At 37.8% G+C, this 20,204-nt stretch overlaps 1 protein-coding gene across 2 annotated transcripts; it reads right to left on the bottom strand.

The window, feature by feature from the left end:
* Positions 1 to 6,450: 6,450 nt before the first annotated feature.
* Positions 6,451 to 19,391, bottom strand: znf326.S (zinc finger protein 326 S homeolog). Of its 2 annotated transcripts, none has more exons than XM_018259237.2 (10): positions 19,220 to 19,391; positions 16,920 to 17,007; positions 14,135 to 14,552; positions 12,677 to 12,872; positions 11,788 to 11,896; positions 10,623 to 10,770; positions 9,878 to 9,974; positions 9,414 to 9,544; positions 9,101 to 9,196; positions 6,451 to 7,105 (listed from the first exon to the last, which is right to left on the bottom strand). In XM_018259237.2, exons 2-10 carry the CDS (start codon positions 17,003 to 17,005, stop codon positions 6,896 to 6,898), a joined length of 1,491 nt encoding a protein of 496 aa, XP_018114726.1. In that variant the 5' UTR covers positions 17,006 to 17,007; positions 19,220 to 19,391; the 3' UTR covers positions 6,451 to 6,895.
* Positions 19,392 to 20,204: the final 813 nt, after the last annotated feature.

The raw sequence follows: 20,204 nt of genomic DNA on the forward strand, positions 1-20,204 counted from the left end.
GGGAAAGCCTTGCGACTCAGTAGTTTGGAGCAGAAAGGCATGGGTACCCATTTGAGATCCGGTAGAATGTGTACTTTCCAAAAATATATGGGTTTTGGGGGGTAAACATATATTTCTGTGTTTTTACCCCACAAAAATGCAGTCAATGTGTTGATTTTTCATTAGCTGAAGTTACCCACTGGACTTTTTGTATGCACTAACTTCATTTTGGGGCCTCTAACTGCCATATACTTTGGTAAACCTATGCACAGTGGGCACCAAACTGTTTGGAGGACCCCTGGCAATCATATTTAGGGTGTTTTTTTTGGTGCGTAACGATACATGGGTGATATGGTGCTGAGAAGTTGAAGCTTTGAGGCAATTTTCAGATATTTCACCAAAACCGACAATTGTGGGAAAGCCTTGCGACTCAGTAGTTTGGAGCAGAAAGGCATGGGTATCCATTTTAGATTCTGTAGAATGTGTACTTTCCAAAAATATATGGGTTTGGGGGGTAAACATATATTTCTGTGTTTTTACCCCACAAAAATGCAGTCAATGTGTTGATTTTTCATTAGATGAAGTTACCCACAGGACTATTTGTATGCGCTAACTTCATTTTGAGGCCTCTAACTGCCAGATACTTTGGTAAACCTATGAACAATGGCCACCAAACTGTTTGGAGGAACCCTGGCAATCATATTTAGGGTGTTTTTTCTTGGTGCGTAACGATACATGGGTGATATGGTGCTGAGAAGTTGAAGCTTTGAGGCAATTTTCAGATATTTCACCAAAACCGACAATTGTGGGAAAGCCTTGCGACTCAGTAGTTTGGAGCAGAAAGGCATGGGTACCCATTTTAGATTCGGTAGAATGTGTACTTTCCAAAAATATATGGGTTTTGGGGGGTAAACATATATTTCTGTGTTTTTACCCCACAAAAATGCAGTCAATGTGTTGATTTTTCATTAGCTGAAGTTACCCACGGGACTGTTTGTATGCGCTAACTTTATTTTGGGGCCTCTAAATGCCAGATACTTTGGTAAACTTATGAACAATGGCCACCAAAATGTTCAGAGGAACCCTGGCAATCATATTTAGGGTGCTTTTTCTTAGTACGTAATGATACATGGGTGATATGGTGCTGGGAAGTTGAAGCTTTGAGGCAATTTTCAGATATTTCACCAAAACCGACAATTGTGGGAAAGCCTTGCGACTCAGTAGTTTGGAGCAGAAAGGCATGGGTACCCATTTTAGATTCTGTAGAATGTGTTCTTTCCAAAAATATATGGGTTTGGGGGGTAAACATATATTTCTGTGTTTTTACCCCACAAAAATGCAGTCAATGTGTTGATTTCTCATTAGATGAAGTTACCCACAGGACTATTTGTATGCGCTAACTTCATTTTGAGGCCTCTAACTGCCAGATACTTTGGTAAACCTATGAACAATGGCTACCAAACTGTTTGGAGGAACCCTGGCAATCATATTTAGGGTGTTTTTTCTTGGTGCGTAACGATACATGGGTGATATGGTGCTGAGAAGTTGAAGCTTTGAGGCAATTTTCAGATATTTCACCAAAACCGACAATTGTGGGAAGGCCTTGCGACTCAGTAGTTTGGAGCAGAAAGGCATGGGTACCCATTTTAGATTCGGTAGAATGTGTACTTTCCAAAAATATATGGGTTTTGGGGGGTAAACATATATTTCTGTGTTTTTACCCCACAAAAATGCAGTCAATGTGTTGATTTTTCATTAGCTGAAGTTACCCACGGACTGTTTGTATGCGCTAACTTCATTTTGGGGCCTCTAAATGCCAGATACTTTGGTAAACTTATGAACAATGGCCACCAAAATGTTCAGAGGAACCCTGGCAATCATATTTAGGGTGCTTTTTCTTAGTACGTAATGATACATGGGTGATATGGTGCTGGGAAGTTGAAGCTTTGAGGCAATTTTCAGATATTTCACCAAAACCGACAATTTTGGGAAAGCCTTGCGACTCAGTAGTTTGGAGCAGAAAGGCATGGGTACCCATTTTAGATTCTGTAGAATGTGTTCTTTCCAAAAATATATGGGTTTGGGGGGTAAACATATATTTCTGTGTTTTTACCCCACAAAAAATGCAGTCAATGTTTTGATTTCTCAGTAGCTGAAGTAAAGTCCTGAACAATTTGGATGCGCTAACTTCATATTTGTGTCTCTAAATGCCAGATACTTTGGTAAACCTATGCATAATGGGTATCAAACTGTTCAGTGGACCCCTGGCAATCATATTTCAGGTGCTTTTTCTTGGTACGTAATATAGTTTGGGATATGCGGAGCAGCAAAATAAAACCTTTGAAATGATTTTTCAAAATTTTGAATTTTATTTTGAAAAACCGCTATGTTCAGACAAGCTTTTCTGTTTGGTAGTTGGGAGTAGAGAGACATAGTTACCCATTTTGTAATCGGCAGAATGTGTACTTTTCAAAAATGTATGGTTTTCTGGGGTAAACCTATGGTTTCAGGATTTTTTGCCTTGGAATCTAAAGCATGCCGTTTTCTGCCTTAGTGCTTTCAAAATTCAGTAATATACTGCCGGGAGTTTTTGCTGTACAGAAATCCTAAATCTCCCTAAAACTATACATATCTGGTATTGGCACGTTCGAGAGACATAAGGCTTTCCAAATACGTTGGATTTTCATCTGTAAAATGAAATATTTTTCTGGTATAAATTGATATACGATGAAAAATGGTAATTTTTCATTTTTTTTTGTTATTTAGCACTATAATTTTTTTTGCACAGGTGGAAATACATGAAAACTCAGGCAGATTTAGAAAGCTCAGTTTCTACCGAAAAAAACAATGTATAATTTTCCTAGGTAAACTATAGGTTTCCCCTCAGAAAATGCCCCTAAAGTGAGAGAGCACAAAATGCTTAAAAACGGCTGGCATTTCGCGTAACCAAAATGTGAAATTCTGCTGGCACTTAAAGGGTTAAAGGGATACTGTCACAGGAAAATATGTTTTTTTGCATCAGTTAATAGTGCTGCTCCAGCAGATTTCTGCACTCAGATCCATTTTTCAAAAGACAAAACAGATGGCTGACTCCACACCAATATTATAAATTTAAAAAATTTGCTTTATGGTTAAGGAATGACATTTTTTTTATTGTAGAGTGAATTATTTGCAGTGTAAACAAGTGTAATTTAGAAATAAAAATGACACATAAAAACCGTGAAAGAATCCCTTTAAAGGTGAACCACCACTTTAATTATGCAGAACACAGCCAGATCTGGACAGTGCTCTCTGAATGAATCCAAATGTAATGAATGTACTTTTGTGCGCTATTGTGCTCTTGCACTTCAGTTTGGGAGTTTAAGTAGATTATCCCTTACTGTATATTATTCTACCTATACCAGATATAGAGGTAAAAGAGAAGTTACAAACCATCATATGTGAGCGGAACATCAACATTGACAAGATCTTTGCAGTCCAGTTTGAGTCTAGTTCAATATAATACTTATTTGGATGAAATGTTACCGTGATTAAGCCCATAATACTAATGCATCTTATGCTTACTGGATCAGAGCCTGTTATCTAATTTTGAATTGAAAAAATATTATATTCACTTTAAATGACAATCTTTATTTAGAAGCATATCTGATTAATTACAAACTTAAAGGAATTCAAACCTGGCCACTAGCCAATGCTCGTGTCATACCTCTCTTCTTCATCTGGCTCTTCAGCAGCCATCCAAGTTCCTTTCTTTTAGCCATTTTCACTGGCAGAACCATTTGTCACAGAAATCTTCAAGCTGCCATGAGCCTTTTTCCAAACTCCTGATGCAGCATGTTCCATTTCTATCTCTTATACTGACTATATAGGCAAGCCTTCCATGCCATCTACTGGTGTAATACAATATTGCAACACGTTTTTTGCAGACAGGCAATACTCTGCTTCTAACAAAAAGAAAAGCACTATTCTAAGCAATTTTGTTACTTCTGCTAATGTGTTGCTGCCACATTCTGAGACATTTAGCAAGAGGGTGGAACCTTAATCACCTTTAAGTCCACAAAGCAAGAGTCTTCCACAATTCAAAGGCAACAACCATAAGATATTTTCCTTGAAAAGCTAAGCTTTCTAATGTGCTATGTCTCATTACCTAAACACATTTTTCACCATGTATTGAAACAGAAACATTTTCAATATACCCATTTTAACTATAGCCATGCCCAACCCATACTCACCTTCTCATTGTGTGCGTGCCTCGGATATCAAGACAAGGAATCTTCGGTAACAGAGGAGGAGAATACGAACGCAGTCTGACCCAGCAGATCCCTGTCGGTTTCAGTTCTACCCACACGTCACTATTTAATATACATAGGAGTGGGCTTTTAAATAAAGGTCAGTAATAAAAATAAATGATTAATTATAAAATAGTAACCCATTTTAAAGAAGAGTCAGAAGAATGCAAATAATTCACACACTAAAAATGAAGACCAGCTGAAAAGTTGCTTAGAATTAGACTGTATCACAGGTAAAACCGCCCATGGAGTTCTATCCTTAGAGAGGGTCAACAAGGTCTCCGCCCTTGATTCCTAAAACAACCGATTCTTGGCATTAAGACGAGTGCGATGTATATAGCATTAGACATGTAAACGCATTCGGTTTTCAGAAGGTTTTACACTAGATAGCCGATTAGTCACACTGCAGTAGTGTTATAGCAGGGTTAAATTATTGAATTTACCTGAACCATTATCTAGCAGTGCAATAAACAATATTTAAGGCATAGACGAGATTTTAAAAAAAAAATAAAAATTGAATGCAAAAAAAAAAAAAAAAAGCCAGAAAATTAAATATTACTTAAGTGATATAGCAAATGTTCAAAATTATATAAAGATGCACTGGAAAACAGACCAAAAACTACAAGGGAAGAATCTATGTGTAATATGAAATACTTTTAACAAAGTATGAATTTAGACTGTAGAAATTGCACAAGCCATTATCAAAGCTATACTAGAATGGTCTTGTTCATATTGTATGACCAAACCAAAAATATACTGGCTGAATGTCTGATGGGTGTCCCCCCAATACGTTACATTTCACTAAACACACAGGCTTGCATTCAGTTTTGTGTGCAATTATATTTTTGCTTCTAATAAGCAAAATAATTCTGTGTGATTGAATCAATTCTGGTTATAGTGTTTCGGTTGTTCCAGACATTGTTCAGAAGAACGGTGTACTTGGATTAAAACGTTGGAGGGAAAAACAAAGAAGCGAAGAAAATGATAGGCTGCTCAGCTAAATGATCTAAAATGGTTTAAAATGGCAACCAAAACCTGAAAGAAAATTGCCAAATGGATAGAATAGCCAAAATGGCAAATACTTGGCTCCAGGAAGACCAAAGGTCTAAAGTTAACTGTGATACTGTTACAATTAGAAAACACCTGCAAAGTCCCATTGTTTAAGAAAAAAAAATTGCCAAAGAGCATATTGACTGGCCTAAAGAGAAATTTTGTGGACTGATGAAAGCAAGATTGTTCTTTTTGGGTCGAGGGGCAACAGACAGTTTGTCAGACGAACCCTAAACACTGAATTCAAATCACAATACAGTGTGAAGACAGTGAAACATGGTGGCACAAGCATGATATGGGGATGTTTCTCATACTATGGTGTTGGGACTATTTATCACATACCAGGGATCATGGATCAGTTTCAATACATCAAAATACTTGGAGGTCATGTTGCCTTATGCCAAAGGGAAAATGCACTTGAAATGGAAGTTTCAACAATTCAACAACCCCAAACAGACCAGTAAATGAGCAACATTTTGGTTCCAGATCAACAAGACAGATTATAGAGTGGCCAGCCAAATCCCTGGACATTAATCCAAAAGAAAACTTGTGGGTGACATCAAAAATGCTGTTTGAGGCAAAACCAAGAAATGCAGAAGAATTGTGGAATGTAACAGGTGCCAGAAGTTGATGGACTCCCATGTAACACAGATGTGCAGCAGTTCTCAGAAACACTGATTATACAACTAATTAGTTCAGCGATTCAAAGGAAAGCAAAATCTTGAAACATTTTGCAGTTTATACAGTGAATTTGTGCGTTTGTAAAGAAGAATGCAGACACTGCTATTTTTTTTGGAACAGCCTAATATTCCCTTCTCTTCACTTTCTGTAAAGGAATAACACAGATTTGATACATTTTTCTTGACTTTTTGATTTGGAATGGAGTGTGCAGTGTTCCCAATGCATTTGCTTGTATGGAAATAAAAGCTATTATAAGGATTGAGTTTTAGTCACATTTCTTTTTTTTAAACAAACTGCTATTATTCTGAACTCAACTGTATGTGTTATTTAAATAGGGTACTTGATGCGAGTGCAGCAACTTTCCAGATGTTATAAAATATGGATAGAACAAACACAGGTGTTACAAACAGCAACCAATAGCAATTCTATGAACTGAACTAGAAGACAAGCATTAAAGTTTAAGATTTATTGTTAGTTCTGAGACATTATGAAGTAGCAAACAATGCAAAAGTAAAAAAAAAAAAAAGTATACTGCCACATTACACAGATTATCCAAGAGCAACCAGTTTTACACTGTACTAATACATTCCAAGACTTCACAGTACTGTTAAAATTACTAGAACCTTGCATGGAAAAAAAAAAAACAAACCACAAAGTAAAATAAAACGGACATTGCAAAATAGATATTAAGCCTGACCAATAAACTTATTAACATCTTAAAATTGCACCAGGAACTTCTGTATTATGTAAATTTATAAACACAAAAGTATAAGCATATTTTTTTGTATCAAATACAAAACTGCAAAATAAAGATGCCCATGACAGCAGGTTTAAAAATAGAATGGCACAACATTAATTTACAAGGATTTGCCATCAGAATGATTAGTGCCACAAAATCAAACTTCATCTGTCGTGGTCAGTGGATCACAGGTAAAGTCTTCCCCTTCAGGTTCTGCTGCAATAGCAGCTGCTTGTTCATCGGATGTTTCTTGTTCTGATGGTTCTTGTTCTGAGACTGCCACTTGCTCTTGTTGCTCTTCCTCCTCCTCTTCCTCTTCCTGCTCCTGCTGCTGCTCGTCTGGCTGAGTCTCAAATGGATTTTCACCCTGTAACAGTTTAAAGTTAGATCAATGGATATAGTTACTCCAATGAGAATTTACCTATTAGAGGTAGAAGAACTGTTCTCTAGAACACTCGTCGCCTAGGGTTTTTTGGATAACAGATCTTTCCATAATTCCATACCTCAAGTCTACTAGAGATCATGTAAACATTAAAGAAACCCAATAGACTGGTTTTGATTCCAATAAGGATTAATTATATCTAAGTTTGCATGAAGTACAAGGTACTGTTTTATTATTACAGAGTAAAAAGAATTTTATTTATTTTTTTTTAATTCACATTACTTGGATAAAGACTATGGGAGATGGTCTGTCTAATTCACGTCTTTCTGAATAACGTGTTTCCAGATAACGAATCCCATACCTGTACAATATTAAAGTACAGCTATGGGATCAGTTATCCAGAAAGTTCTGAATTATGGAAACGTTCTCTACCATTGTCTATTATAATGAGATAATCCAATGTAAAAATGTTTTCTCTGTAATAAAATAGTAACTTGTACCAAATCAAGACATCATTAATCTTAATTGGAAGCAAAACCAGCCTATTGGATTTATTTAATGTTTACATGATTATTACTTTAAGGTATGGGACATGCAAATTACAGAAAGAGCCCTTATCTCGAAAACCCCATGTCTCCAGCATAATAAAACAATACCTTGTACTTGATCCAAACTAAAATAATGAGTCCATATTTGGAAGCAAAACCAGCCTATTGGTTAATTTAAAGGGATACTGTCATGGGAAAAAAAAATTTCAAAATGAATCAGTTAATAGTGCTACTCCAGTAGAATTCTGCACTGAAATCCATTTCTCAAAAGAGCAAACAGATTTTTTTATATTCAATTTTGAAATCTGACATAGAGCTAGACATTTTGTCAATTTCCCAGCTGCCCCAGTCATGTGACTTGTGCCTGCACTTTAGGAGAGAAATGCTTTCTGGCAGGCTTCTGCTTTTCCTTCTCAATGTAACTGAGTGTGTCTCAGTGGGACATGGGTTTTTACTATTTTGGGCTGTTCAAAGATCTACCAGGCAGCTGTTATCTTGTGTTAAGGAGCTGCTATCTGGTTACCTTCCCATTGTTCTTTTGCTTGGCTGCTAGGGGGAAAAAGGGAGGGGGTGATATCACTCCAACTTGCAGTACAGCAGTAAAGTGTGATTGAAGTTAATCAGAGCACAAGTCACATGACTTGGGGCAGCTAGGAAATTGACAAAATGTCTAGCCCCATATCAGATTTCAAAATTGAATATAAAAAAATCTGTTTGCTCTTTTGAGAAATGGATTTCAGTCCAGAATTCTGCTGGATCAGCACTATTAACTGATTCATTTTGAAAAAAAAAAAAGTTTTCCCATTACAGTATCCCTTTAATGTTTCCATGATTTTCTAGTAGACTCAAGGTATGAAGATCCAAATTACATAAAGATCTGTTATCCGGAAAGTCCAAGGTCCCAAGCATTCTGGATAACAGGTCTCATACCTGTATTAAAACACCCCTGAAGCTTGTTACTGGTTTTAAAACAGAAAACCTAAGTGTCTCACCCACAGAGTAAAACTAAAATCCATCTTGCTAGTAGGGCTTGCAGCACGGATATCTAAGCAGAGCAGTTAACAGAAAGTGTATAACTGCAGGGTTTGCTGACCTTAGAGCACATTTCAGTAACAAATACTGTAACTAATTATATACTGTATGGTTTCTTGATTTATGAAGGTTTAGCAGTAGCAAGTTGGGTGCTTATTTGTTAGATCTTTATTTAAAACAATCGCAAACATTTTGTTCTGAAAAAGTTTATGTTTTTTATGCAAATGGAGATGAACAGCTCCATACCAGTTTGCAATATTTAGTTACTGGAGCAACCCGTTACAACACTACAGATAAATGAAGGTCACTTCAATTTCACCTATAAAATAAAGGTGTCGCTTGCTAAACCTTTCTGAACAGGAAACTAAATCTTGAAAGATAAACCAAGATTACTACTTACCTTCAAATAAAGCTCATATCTTGCTTTTACCAGTGGGTTATTTAAGATGCTTGTCGCAGTCAAAATACTTTCCCTTTTTATTTGTTCTTTATAAGTCTAAAGACAAAAAGGAGCAGAGGACTTTAAACATCTCAAATCTTTTAAATCCCTTTCGTGTAAAGTACATTGAATTACTTGAGAATAACGATTCTTAAATAAGTGAGGAATAGGAAACATTCTAGAACATTACACAAAAACAGTCACAGAATGAATAGTTGAATCCACCATGCATTACTGTAAGAGTGACATACAAATAAGTATTATTGTGATTTACCAGTTTGCTCTTCGAGTGGTCTGCAGATTTGAGATGCAACTGCACAGAGCTGTGCAATGCTGGGACATACACACTGCAAGCACTACAGTGCACAGTTTCAACTTTCATCATGTGATCATCTGGATTAACACCTGCAAAAAAGGGGGGGACAAAAAAAAATCCATCACTTGAACAAAAAAATTACTGAGGTATAATCACTACTTCCATATGTAAAATAACTCATCTAAATAAACCATTTTTAGAAAAACACAAAATTAAGCAGTATATGCAATCATATGAGGCACTGTGCATACACATAAAACACACGGTTAAATCAGCAAATAAATATCCAGAGCTCCGTCTCCAGAGGTTCTTCCTTCTGTTACAATTAGAGTGTGATCTCTGAGAATGGACAGATCATCACAAAATGGTGGCTCAAGGAAAAAGCTGTAAGAGATCAATATTTACAGATAAAATGTACCTACCTTCCATTACATCTTTCTCCAAAGTCTTTGCGGCCTCATTTGCTACAGATTGGACTCTACGTGCCACAGTTTTTTTAAACTTATTTACAATGCATTCCTGCAAGAGAAAAGGCAGAATTAGATGTGCATTACTGTTGTAGCATCTGAGAAAATAAAAGACCAGTTTGCTTCTCTTCTTTCAGCTTAATATAAGCATCTAGTTTAGCTGCCTTTGTATGTAAAAAGTTACTGAAGTCTTAAGGGGGAACAGTCACAATAGTACATTTACTATTACTATTGCTTGGTGATTTTCCAATATAGTTCTTCACCTAAACACACCCCACCATATACATGATGTTTTGGTGTGCTTCCTCAACCCAACAATTTTATCTACTGCAAAAAAACTCAACCACGCTGGAAACAAATCTAATTCGCAGTACGAGTGATAGCTGTAGATGAAATACAACCAAGAGCACTCAGAGCAGGGAGCCATGTTAGGTCACACCCATGTATGTAATGAGAGAGCGCTTGTTCTTTATGCTTCTGCAATATAGTATGGATTCCTTCATCTGGAATGCAAAACTGTATTTCCACCCCAGAGGTTCTGGCTAACAATGATTAGGCGATAGGTGGCCATTAAATTAGGAGTTGCAACAGGAAAGAAAAAAAAAAAAATTGTAAAATAGATTAAATAACCAACTTGTATAGGGGTCAGTTCTTATTTAAGCATGATCATATTTGTTTGACAAGTGAATTTTCCACTTACATGCAAAAACTCCATGACAGGCTTGTCAAACTTGGTTTGCTTCTGAATGTGATCCAACATCTCTTGATGTGTTGCACTTGTCAAATGTTCTTCAATACCTTTTTCGTCAAAGGATCGAAACTTGCAGAAAGAGCATGTGAATGCAGTCCTGAAAGTGTACAAGTCAAGTAAAATGCGGGCTAAATTAAAACAAGCTAACTGCCTTACAAATAATTACGCTTACGGTGACCAAACAAAACACAGGATCAACAGCTGCAGCTTATTACTACACTAACAACAGCGACACTACTTATTATTGGTGCAGCTTATTACTACACTAACCTTTAAAAAAAAAATGTTAGGATTGCGAACACTGGCATTCAGACAAAATTTCCCACCCTGTTTGTGTAACAGAGCAGTCAGAAGTAAAGAGTAAGCGCCTTCATAATCAGATACCTTCATATGACCCTGAAATCCTACTCTTCTGCAGTTCATGTTTAAATGGGGCAATGTACACAATTTTCAACACGAGTTCAATAAATAGGATGTTTTGCCTATTGTTTTACACATTGCTCAAGTACTTTTGTATTTATTGCGCAAAATAATATAAGGAAACCATTTGCCAACTTATAATAAAAAAATAATAAACTTTGGCTCTACTGACCAAAAGAAATGGGTAAATAACTATCAAAGAATTCTGACCCATTGCTGAAATAATCAAGTTGAACTTTGCTCCCCCATCTGTCTCTTCATGCAGTTGGAAGTTTTATATAGCCTTTTGGAGGAGGGGGGGGGCCTCTCTTAAAATCACCAGAAATCCTGTCTTATCTACATGCAGGATTTGGGTCAGTTATTTTATTTGTAATAAAATCAATTATATGAGTGAGCTCTAAAGCATCTGCTAGATCTTTCAAGAATTGGACTGCCAACCCCACTGCATGAAGGCATCAGATGCTGAGAGACAAGAGTAACTTATTTCAGAAGCAGTACACAATTTTATTTTATAAATTTCAGCATTGAAGTTTATATTAAGTTAGTATTTTCAAGATAGATTTAAGGGCTTTGTTATAAAGAACAGGCCTACACAAGCCATATTTATTGTGCTTTCAGCAAAGGTGTACACTGCCCCTTAACAAGTAACTGCATTTTCAACCTTCTGCAACTAATCTACTTAATAAAGTCAGACCTGTACCCATCTCCGTATTTTTCACTGTTCTTCTCTCGTCTGCGTCTTTGCTTCTCCCTTCTTGCTTCTGTGCGACGCTTCTCCTCTTCTTCCTCACTTAATTTTTCAGCTGTGCCCAAAATAAAAATCCAATCAAATTTCTACTGCACATTAAAATTTGAAAAGCAGTAATAAACTAATTGTATATCTGCCAGCAATAATAAATTAGTGAGGACATTCTGAAGTCTAATGAACAGCTTCCCGGATTATGAGTAAAGCTGCCCATAAACAATGTCACAGAGATTCCAAATCAGTCACCCTTTAGACATTTAGTTGTTTATTGGGACTCTTTATGCCGAAATAATGTTCTAACCAACTAATAAGCAAGCCTATCAAGACACACAAAGCACCACAAATGCATGAGATCTAACAAGATTGAAACAGGCTGTCTCTAAGTTTGGATATATGGCTTTGAACCATTAGGCTGTGTCCATGTTCTGGATGCATAGTTGGCCAAAGGGACATAAAGGAGTGATTTGCATGTCTCCGCCCATGAAGCCTTATGTGAGAATTAAAATGTTTATTTTGGGTATCTAGGCAGTGCTGTGTGTATGGCATGAGACAAGTAAATACCTTTGAAATTCTGAAGGCTTCACTTTGCAACAAAAAAAAAAAAAGCCTGTATGCTTAAGCATTTATGAGAAGTGGTCCACCCATGATTCCCCCCCTTCTGCTGTAGTCAGTGTTTCTCATTTCACTATTTATAGCCGTGACCAAAAATAAAATTCTTTTTAACAGTCACTCCTTGTGCTAACAGCAGAGGAGCATTCAAAACACACATTGCTATATGCCCAATAATGACTAAATATAAATTCTGGTATAAAAAGATGCAACCATGTCACAGACATACCTGGTGGTGGGACACTTTTGTTTTGATTTGCTCCAGGTTTAGACAACTTCTGTTTCTTGCCAAAGAACCCCACAGGTTTAAAAGGTGGTGCCATCTTCCTTTTAACACCTCTTGCAGCTCCTCGTGCAGCTACACCAAGATGTTTATATTCAACAACAACCCTGTGTCTCCGCATTACACCATATTCAGGCATTTGCTGAAAGCATTGTAAATTCAAGTTAGCCGATGCAGTGATTTTCTTCAATGTTATGTCACATTTATCAATTAGAAATCCACTACTGACAAAGAGAAGCATGATTGAGTGCGTCTTACATTTTCCCTTGCACATTGCCAACGTATCTGCATGTTTTCGTGCAAACTGGCCCTTGCCATGCATATGGCATGTATTCAAATATGCAGAAAATTCTGCAGCTGATAAGCAAATGCCTTAAAAAGCAAAGGTGTATAAACATTTTAGCTTTTGGGTCAGGACATTACCAGAGCCCCACTCTTAACCAATATGCAATTAACACCACATCTGCTGGATTACAAGGGCCCCATGCTTCTTCCCCCTCAGATTCATGTACCATTTTTATTGATAGGGCACAAATGTCAGCCCAGAAGGCTTTTAATATAGTTAACATGCTGCCAGGAATAATAGCTTAAATACATAGGTGCAGCGGTGTAAACATTTACCATGTATCTTTGAACCGGCACTTGGAACTGACAATTAATAAGCAGAGAAATGTCCAAAAAGAAAGAGGTGATAAAAAAAAAGTCATGCCCAAAGAAAAAAAAATAAATAAAAAAAAAAAAATACATTCATACATGACAAATATTAAAGTGTTTATTAAAGGTGCAATGCATTTGCAAAATCTAGTTTAACAACAACAAAAAAAAAACCTGCAGCAGCACCAGCAACAACCCCTTCAAGAACAGACATTAAACAGAAGCCTCAAGGAGAGACTATTTTTGTGGAAATTTTAATCACTGATTATAGGACCATCCCATACAAAGCAAAGCTGTTTGAGAGCAATTTTAGAAAAGGATAATGGCTATTTCCCCTAGACAAACAGGAAGAGAAGATTCCAGGAAAGTACAGGGAAACGTTTAGAATTATACTTAGAATACATTGCACCTTTAACCTGCTCAGAACTTCAAAAAGGTCTTCATTTAACCTTTTGTGATTCAATTTGTGTGCTTAAAGGTAGTCAAGGAAAACGGCAGATCCTTATATAACCTTATATGTTGCACACAAATTTTTGCTCAGGTTTATTTTTACTTTTCATATAGAACTTACCAAAATATCCTGTTTTAGCTTTTGAAGCACAACTGCGTTAAAAGCTTTGAGATTGAGATTTTACATTTACCTAAATGAGAATATCCAATGCACTATGGACAATGTGCCATTTTAAAGTTCTGGTGTTGAAATAATTCAAAGTGACTATCAAAAAGAATCTGAAAAGATTCTGTACTTACTCCTCTGCCACGACCTCTGCCTTTTGATGGTCCTCCAAAAGCATCATTGCTTCTGCCGCCAAACGCATTTTCGGGATAAGCAGGCATTCCTCTCCCCCGAGAGCCTACTGCTGCAGGCTTCATATAGGGTGAAGAAAAACTGCCGTAGGAAGAGTAACTGTCTCTTCCTCGGTCCTCCATAAACCCAGTCCTCACTTTTGAACGTGTGAAAGATGGATCCCAGCTAGACCCGCCCTGGCTTCTACCTTCAAAAGAGTCAACGCTATTCCGGTAGGGGTTTTCATATCGACCATCATAACTATCTCCGAAGTGGCCTTGTTCGTGGTCATTATAACCATAGCCAGATCTGTAAAGATCTCGCCCACCCACAGAAGACCTGGAGTCATAAGACTCATAAGGTCCAAACCTGGAAAAATTGCTGTGAGGAGAAAAATAAAGTAAGCTTACCAAGTAATACAGTGCAGCACATAAAGCATCTGTTGACATTTATCAACTTTAAGAGAAAACTTGGGATAATGCAGGGTAACTACATACTTCATTTTAGATACAGGAATTTATGCAAGACAACACCAGCACCCCCAATAACCGTGCAAATGAGAAATTTGCTAAATATCTGCAAATCAAAAGCAGAATTAAAATGTTGGTCTATAAGTATAGTCTTGCTATGCGCATGTGAAAATCTTCAAACACTGCTCTGTATAAAATATTTATTCACTTTTAAAGTTACCCCTGCCCTCTTTCAGTGGGAAGAAATATATCACGTATTAGTAAAAAAGCAGAGGTAAATCAGGTATCTTGGGGTTTGTTTTAAACACAAATAACTAGATTTAGAAGAAAAAAAAATTCACATGAAAAAATATCAAAAGAAACACATACGGTCACTTAGTGGGCATATATATAAGTGACAGGTAACCTCAGTTACACCATCTAGAGACTACAGTACCTTTTTTGGTAGCTGAGCTACCAACCTTAAAATAGGTGAAGGATGCACTATGATAAACTGCAATTAAAAGTCATCAATTCTGAGAAAGTTCAGAATTAGATTTTTTTAGGCAAAGTATTTTCAGTTTTGTTAAGAGGACCACAGTAAAAAACCAGAAGGGCCTGATGGTCAAGTTGTCTTACTGGGATAGTGGCCATAAGGGCAAAAAAGGTCAATCAGCTTCCATAATATAAAGCTTATATTACATGTTTAAGATAGTTACGATAGTGGCCTTTTTTTTCTTTTTTTAAAAAAGCAAATAGTTCTAGATCTTCTAAGGTTTGCATTGATAAGCTGACAATTTTTCCATGCCAGTTTGAGTTATTTATTTATTTAGGTTTCCTATTGTTTGGTGGAATAGAAGGGTAGGAGTAATCTCACAGAAAGGGCCATTTACAAGAAAAAAAGGTTATAGAAATATTTCAAATTTCAATTTTTTCTACATTTTTCCTGCATTAGGCTTTACTTCAACATGCAATAGAAGCAAAGGTTCTTTGATCACATCAAACCAATTAGTTGTCGCACATAAGATTTCCTCAGGAAATCGTAACAGGGAAGGGAAGTGTTAAACTGAAGATCAGAAATCAAACATAAAAAAAAACGCAAATACATTACGGCTACCAGATAACAGCTCATTGGCAACCATAGTATGTTTAAGTAGATGCCTCTCAACCCACCAGGCAATTCGCTAGCAACATACATCAATGGGGGCAGAAGCTAGACAAAACTATTACAATAAAGGTGTATTTAAAATAAAAGTTAGGAGAATATCTACAGAGATTAGCACAGGAAACTTGTATAAATCAAAGATTTTTTTATTTTTGTAAATGGAAGTTTTTCACAACTTGAATGGGAAATTCGTGACAGCGCTGGTATTTCTTAGTCCAAAGATGGTCAGAGCATTTTCAGGCTAAAAAGCTTCTCCCCTTCAAGTGAATAAAAGGAAGTAGCAGCTTCTCTACTTTTCCCACTGTCTTAAATAGACTTGCAGAGAAAACACAATGTACCATCAGTCTACCAATGCCACATAAATGCTGAATTGATCAATGCATCAGCCTAGCCCTGTAGGGCCAAATCCCGCCTGCGTTTAGCAGCAGACAGAGAGTCAGCCTAGTGTGGCATTAGTCTTGAGCTTAGGAAAAACCATTAAAGCCTTAGACTGAGAGCACAGAGAGTTGGCATTTTTTAAACTATTGTTACCCCCAACTTGAGTTCTGTCTCTATTAGCCTGCACCTTTGGTTAAGGAGAATATTTCATTCATATACCTCAACCAAAGAAATCTTGTCACCAGTCGTGTGTGGAATTGTATACTTTATAAGAACAAATGTTCAGAGGATGGTGTATGTGTAAGGTAAAACCCTGCCAGAAACTAGGAGAGTTGTTTGCATTCTAATGACTTAAATTATTAAAAAGCAATAATAAACTAGACAGTCTGCCCATGAAAGCAATATTGTGAATGTTAATCAGCTGTCGCATACCAACATGTCTAAATGGTAATTGTATAGGTATTGTATAAACTTTTGCAAGAACGAAGAAAAAGTATTGACACCACTTAGAAAAAAAACTTCTGTACTGCTTCAGTGATTAAGAAGCAATGGTTAGCATGAAGGAAAAAAAAAAAAAAAAAGACCTGCAATTTTCCAAATCACTACCTGGGTGAATAATAGCCTTACCATATAAGCCCCCTAAACCTACATTTTTGTTTTACGCACTCAGCAACAGCGATACTTCCAATTGGCTTTACAATCTCCTGCCACTTAACAGAAAAAAATACAAGAATTAGAAGTCCAAAAGCAAATTACCTGTCACCCATTTCATCCATGGAAAAAGACTGGTTTCCATAAGAGTTGACGCTTCTTTGGTTATATGATCCGTATTCTCGATCCATGACTGAAAAGCAAACATTTTCTGCATTATTAAAGATCTGAGCAACATTAACAAAATCATAATGTAGCCAACCTAATCATTCTAAACATAACTTGCCCTGTTTCCCCATGGCCATTTTATGTTTCTTTAACTTATTTGTTAAGGCTTGAAACTAGGGTTGCCAATTGGCCAGTAAAAATGATGGTTGATCCCAATGTTATTAAAGGACCAGTAACATAAAAAAAATGTTTAAAAATTCGTTAGTGCACAACGAAAAATAAACACTAAGACAAAAGAAACTTTTATATAGCAAAGCCTTTATTAAAAAATAACTTACAGAATGTCCACTTCCTGTCTGCTTCAGAAACGGCGAAAAGGCGACCATCCATCCTGCAACGATCAATTTCTTCTCCCTGGCTAGTCACTGACAGGCATCGCTTTCATCCACCTGCTGCTGTGTGTCTGTGGCTGCTGCTCCCGCTGTTTGCCCGTGACTGGCTGCTGACACTGCTCCCTGCGCTGACTCTGCCAAGCCGTCCCTTTCCCGTGGTCCAAGCGCAGCCGACACTTCAGTACTGGTGGCGGCGTAAAAACACTCAGCGCCAGGCTGATGCAACAGTGACTCATTGGCCGCAGAAAGCTTTGCGCACTCATTTGCGCAGCAGCTGCACATGAATCGCCGGCACCGGCGGGACAGAACCTCAGCTTCATAGCAGTTGGGGCAGTCACAGGTGGTAGCGCCGAGCTGCGGACTGCCCGGGCCTCCACCACTCCCTGCCCCAGCCGCTACCCCTCCGCTTCCTGCACTACGCCGCCACCAGTACTGAAGTGTCGGCTGCGCTCAGACCATGGGAAAGGGACGGCTTTGCAGAGTCAGCGCAGGGAGCAGTGTCAGCAGCCAGTCACGGGCAAACAGCGGGAGCAGCAGCCACAGACACACAGCAGCAGGTGGATGAAAGCGATGCCTGTCAGTGACTAGCCAGGGAGAAGAAATTGATCGTTGCAGGATGGATGGTCGCCTTTTCGCCGTTTCTGAAGCAGACAGGAAGTGGACATTCTGTAAGTTATTTTTTAATAAAGGCTTTGCTATATAAAAGTTTCTTTTGTCTTAGTGTTTATTTTTCGTTGTGCACTAACGAATTTTTAAACATTTTTTTTTATGTTACTGGTCCTTTAATAGGGAAAAATTATAAATATATAGAAGGCTGGTATTTTTTTCCGGAAAAGGTGGCAACCCTACTTGAAAATCTTAACCAAAGTAGGTCCTCCAATGAATATTCTGTAACCTAATAGTATCCCTTTCTTTTTGACATGTAAAAGAAAATGTTAAAACACTTCTCCAATAATCTTCATTTTTGGCAGTTGAGACCAGTTTCATGCCGTCCGTCCCTTTACTCGTTCCACTGTGAAGTGATGGGTTCTGGGAGTAGAAGCCCCTCTGCTTTCTATAGTGGGTGGTGCACATATGCTTTGTAAAGACTTAAAGTCCCAGCATCCATTGCTTCACAAAGAAACAAGGTAGGAGGGGGTTGCATGAAAGAGAAACACTAAGGGGGTAGGGAAATGGTCCCTGAGAGCAGAAACATATGGTTGCTTTTCAATATTTGGGATTCCCTACATCTGTTGAATGGGAAATTAGGATTGTTTATTCACTTTTTTTTTTTTACATACAACTAACTGACAGGGCTCATTTCAAACATCAGCCACTATTTACTCCTAATTGGGGGCCTGTTGTCTCTAGAGAACAATTCTGAACAAAACACACTGGTGGAAGATGCAGGCACCACAGAGATTATTATGGAGCCCTTTTTATAGCAGCGAGTGCCTATTAGTTATGTACCCACTGCGCAGCCATCTTGGCTCTATAAACAAGGCCCATCCTTGCTCTCTGCGTCTACCAAGAACTGCCCCACCACAATAACTGCAGCCATTATCACATAGACACGGAGGTTTCAAGCAAAGGGGCCATTTTAAACAAAGCAGCCACTAGATGTAGTAAACACGCTACTACCGCTGCAGAACAAGTCTTTGTATACAGAGGCCGCCGTAAAGATTACTAGAGCGAAGGGCCACAGCGTTTCTACTATTCACACATTCTTTCCCACGGTTCCTAAACTCCACCTGCAGACAAACTGCGCAAAGGCGCGAAGCAAACAAAGAAGCCGCCGCCATGTTATGTGGAAGAAGTCCCGGCTTTGCGTTACTTCCTGTATCAACGAAGAAAAAATGTTCTTACCTTGATTGTACTGCACCGAAGGCAATTTGAGATCCTGTGAGGGTGTGAATTGTTCTGCCCTTCTCCTCTAAGAACACAGGCAACACACAGCAGCCCCGGGTTTAAGCACAATGAAGAAATGGAGGGCACAGGACGTGACGTCAAAGCGATGACCCGGCCAATTCTATTGGCTAAAATCAAATGCGTCGTCTCAAAGAAAGAGGCTGGGCTTTTAAAGTTTAACCCCCTCGCTTTTGAAATGCATATAGCTTGTGGGCGGGTCACGGCCCTGTTTCAATAGAACGTTCACATATCTTTTTAGTATGTTATAAAATGGCCAATTCTAAGCAACGTTTCCACTTCCTTATTTTTTCTAATCACTTGCTTTTTTTTCAGCTTTGAAAATAGGGGTCACTGTCCTCATTTAAAAAAAAAAGAAGAAGCTCTGTAAGGCTACACTTATCATTATTGCTGCTTTGTATTACCTACTGTAGCATTGTATTCAGGCCTCTCCTATTTGTATCCCAGTCTCTCTTTCAAATCGGTGCATGGTTACAAGGGTAATTTGCAATGTCTGCAATCTGGTTGCTAGGATCTAAATTACCCTTGTAACCACACACTGATTTGAAAGAGAGACTGGGATACAAATAGGAGAGGCCTGAATACAATGCTACAGTTCTAGGGTTGCCAACTGTCCAGTTTTCACTCGGACACCAACTCCCGTTTTGAGTGGGACAGTCCCGCTCTTGACAGCTTAACCACAGATTTGTACTGATGTTTCCAAGTTTCTCTTTGATCTGCTGAACTGAACTGCTAAGTCTAACTTAATTGGCTCTTGGCAGAGACCCCAGAACACATACTTAAAATACTTTTGTAACATTATTAGATAAGATAAGAACAAAGACTCGCAGCTTAAAGGACAATTCACATTCATTAGCAAAACTGTAATAACACATAAAAACCATAGAAATGTGTTCAAACTTTCATAACCTACCAAATTTTGTAA

The sequence above is a fragment of the Xenopus laevis genome, chromosome 4S (assembly GCF_017654675.1).
Source record: "Xenopus laevis strain J_2021 chromosome 4S, Xenopus_laevis_v10.1, whole genome shotgun sequence".
Lineage (NCBI taxonomy): Eukaryota > Metazoa > Chordata > Amphibia > Anura > Pipidae > Xenopus > Xenopus laevis.

Coding starts and splice junctions, on each gene's coding strand:
- znf326.S (XM_018259237.2), bottom strand. CDS start 17,005: ATGGATCGAGAATACGGATCATATAACCAAAGAAGCGTCAACTCTTAT. Junction 9,545..9,877: donor GGAGAAAGATGTAATGGAAG/GTAGGTACATTT, acceptor CCTTTTTTGCAG/GTGTTAATCCAGATGATCAC. Junction 7,106..9,100: donor GATATGAGCTTTATTTGAAG/GTAAGTAGTAAT, acceptor AAACTGTTACAG/GGTGAAAATCCATTTGAGAC.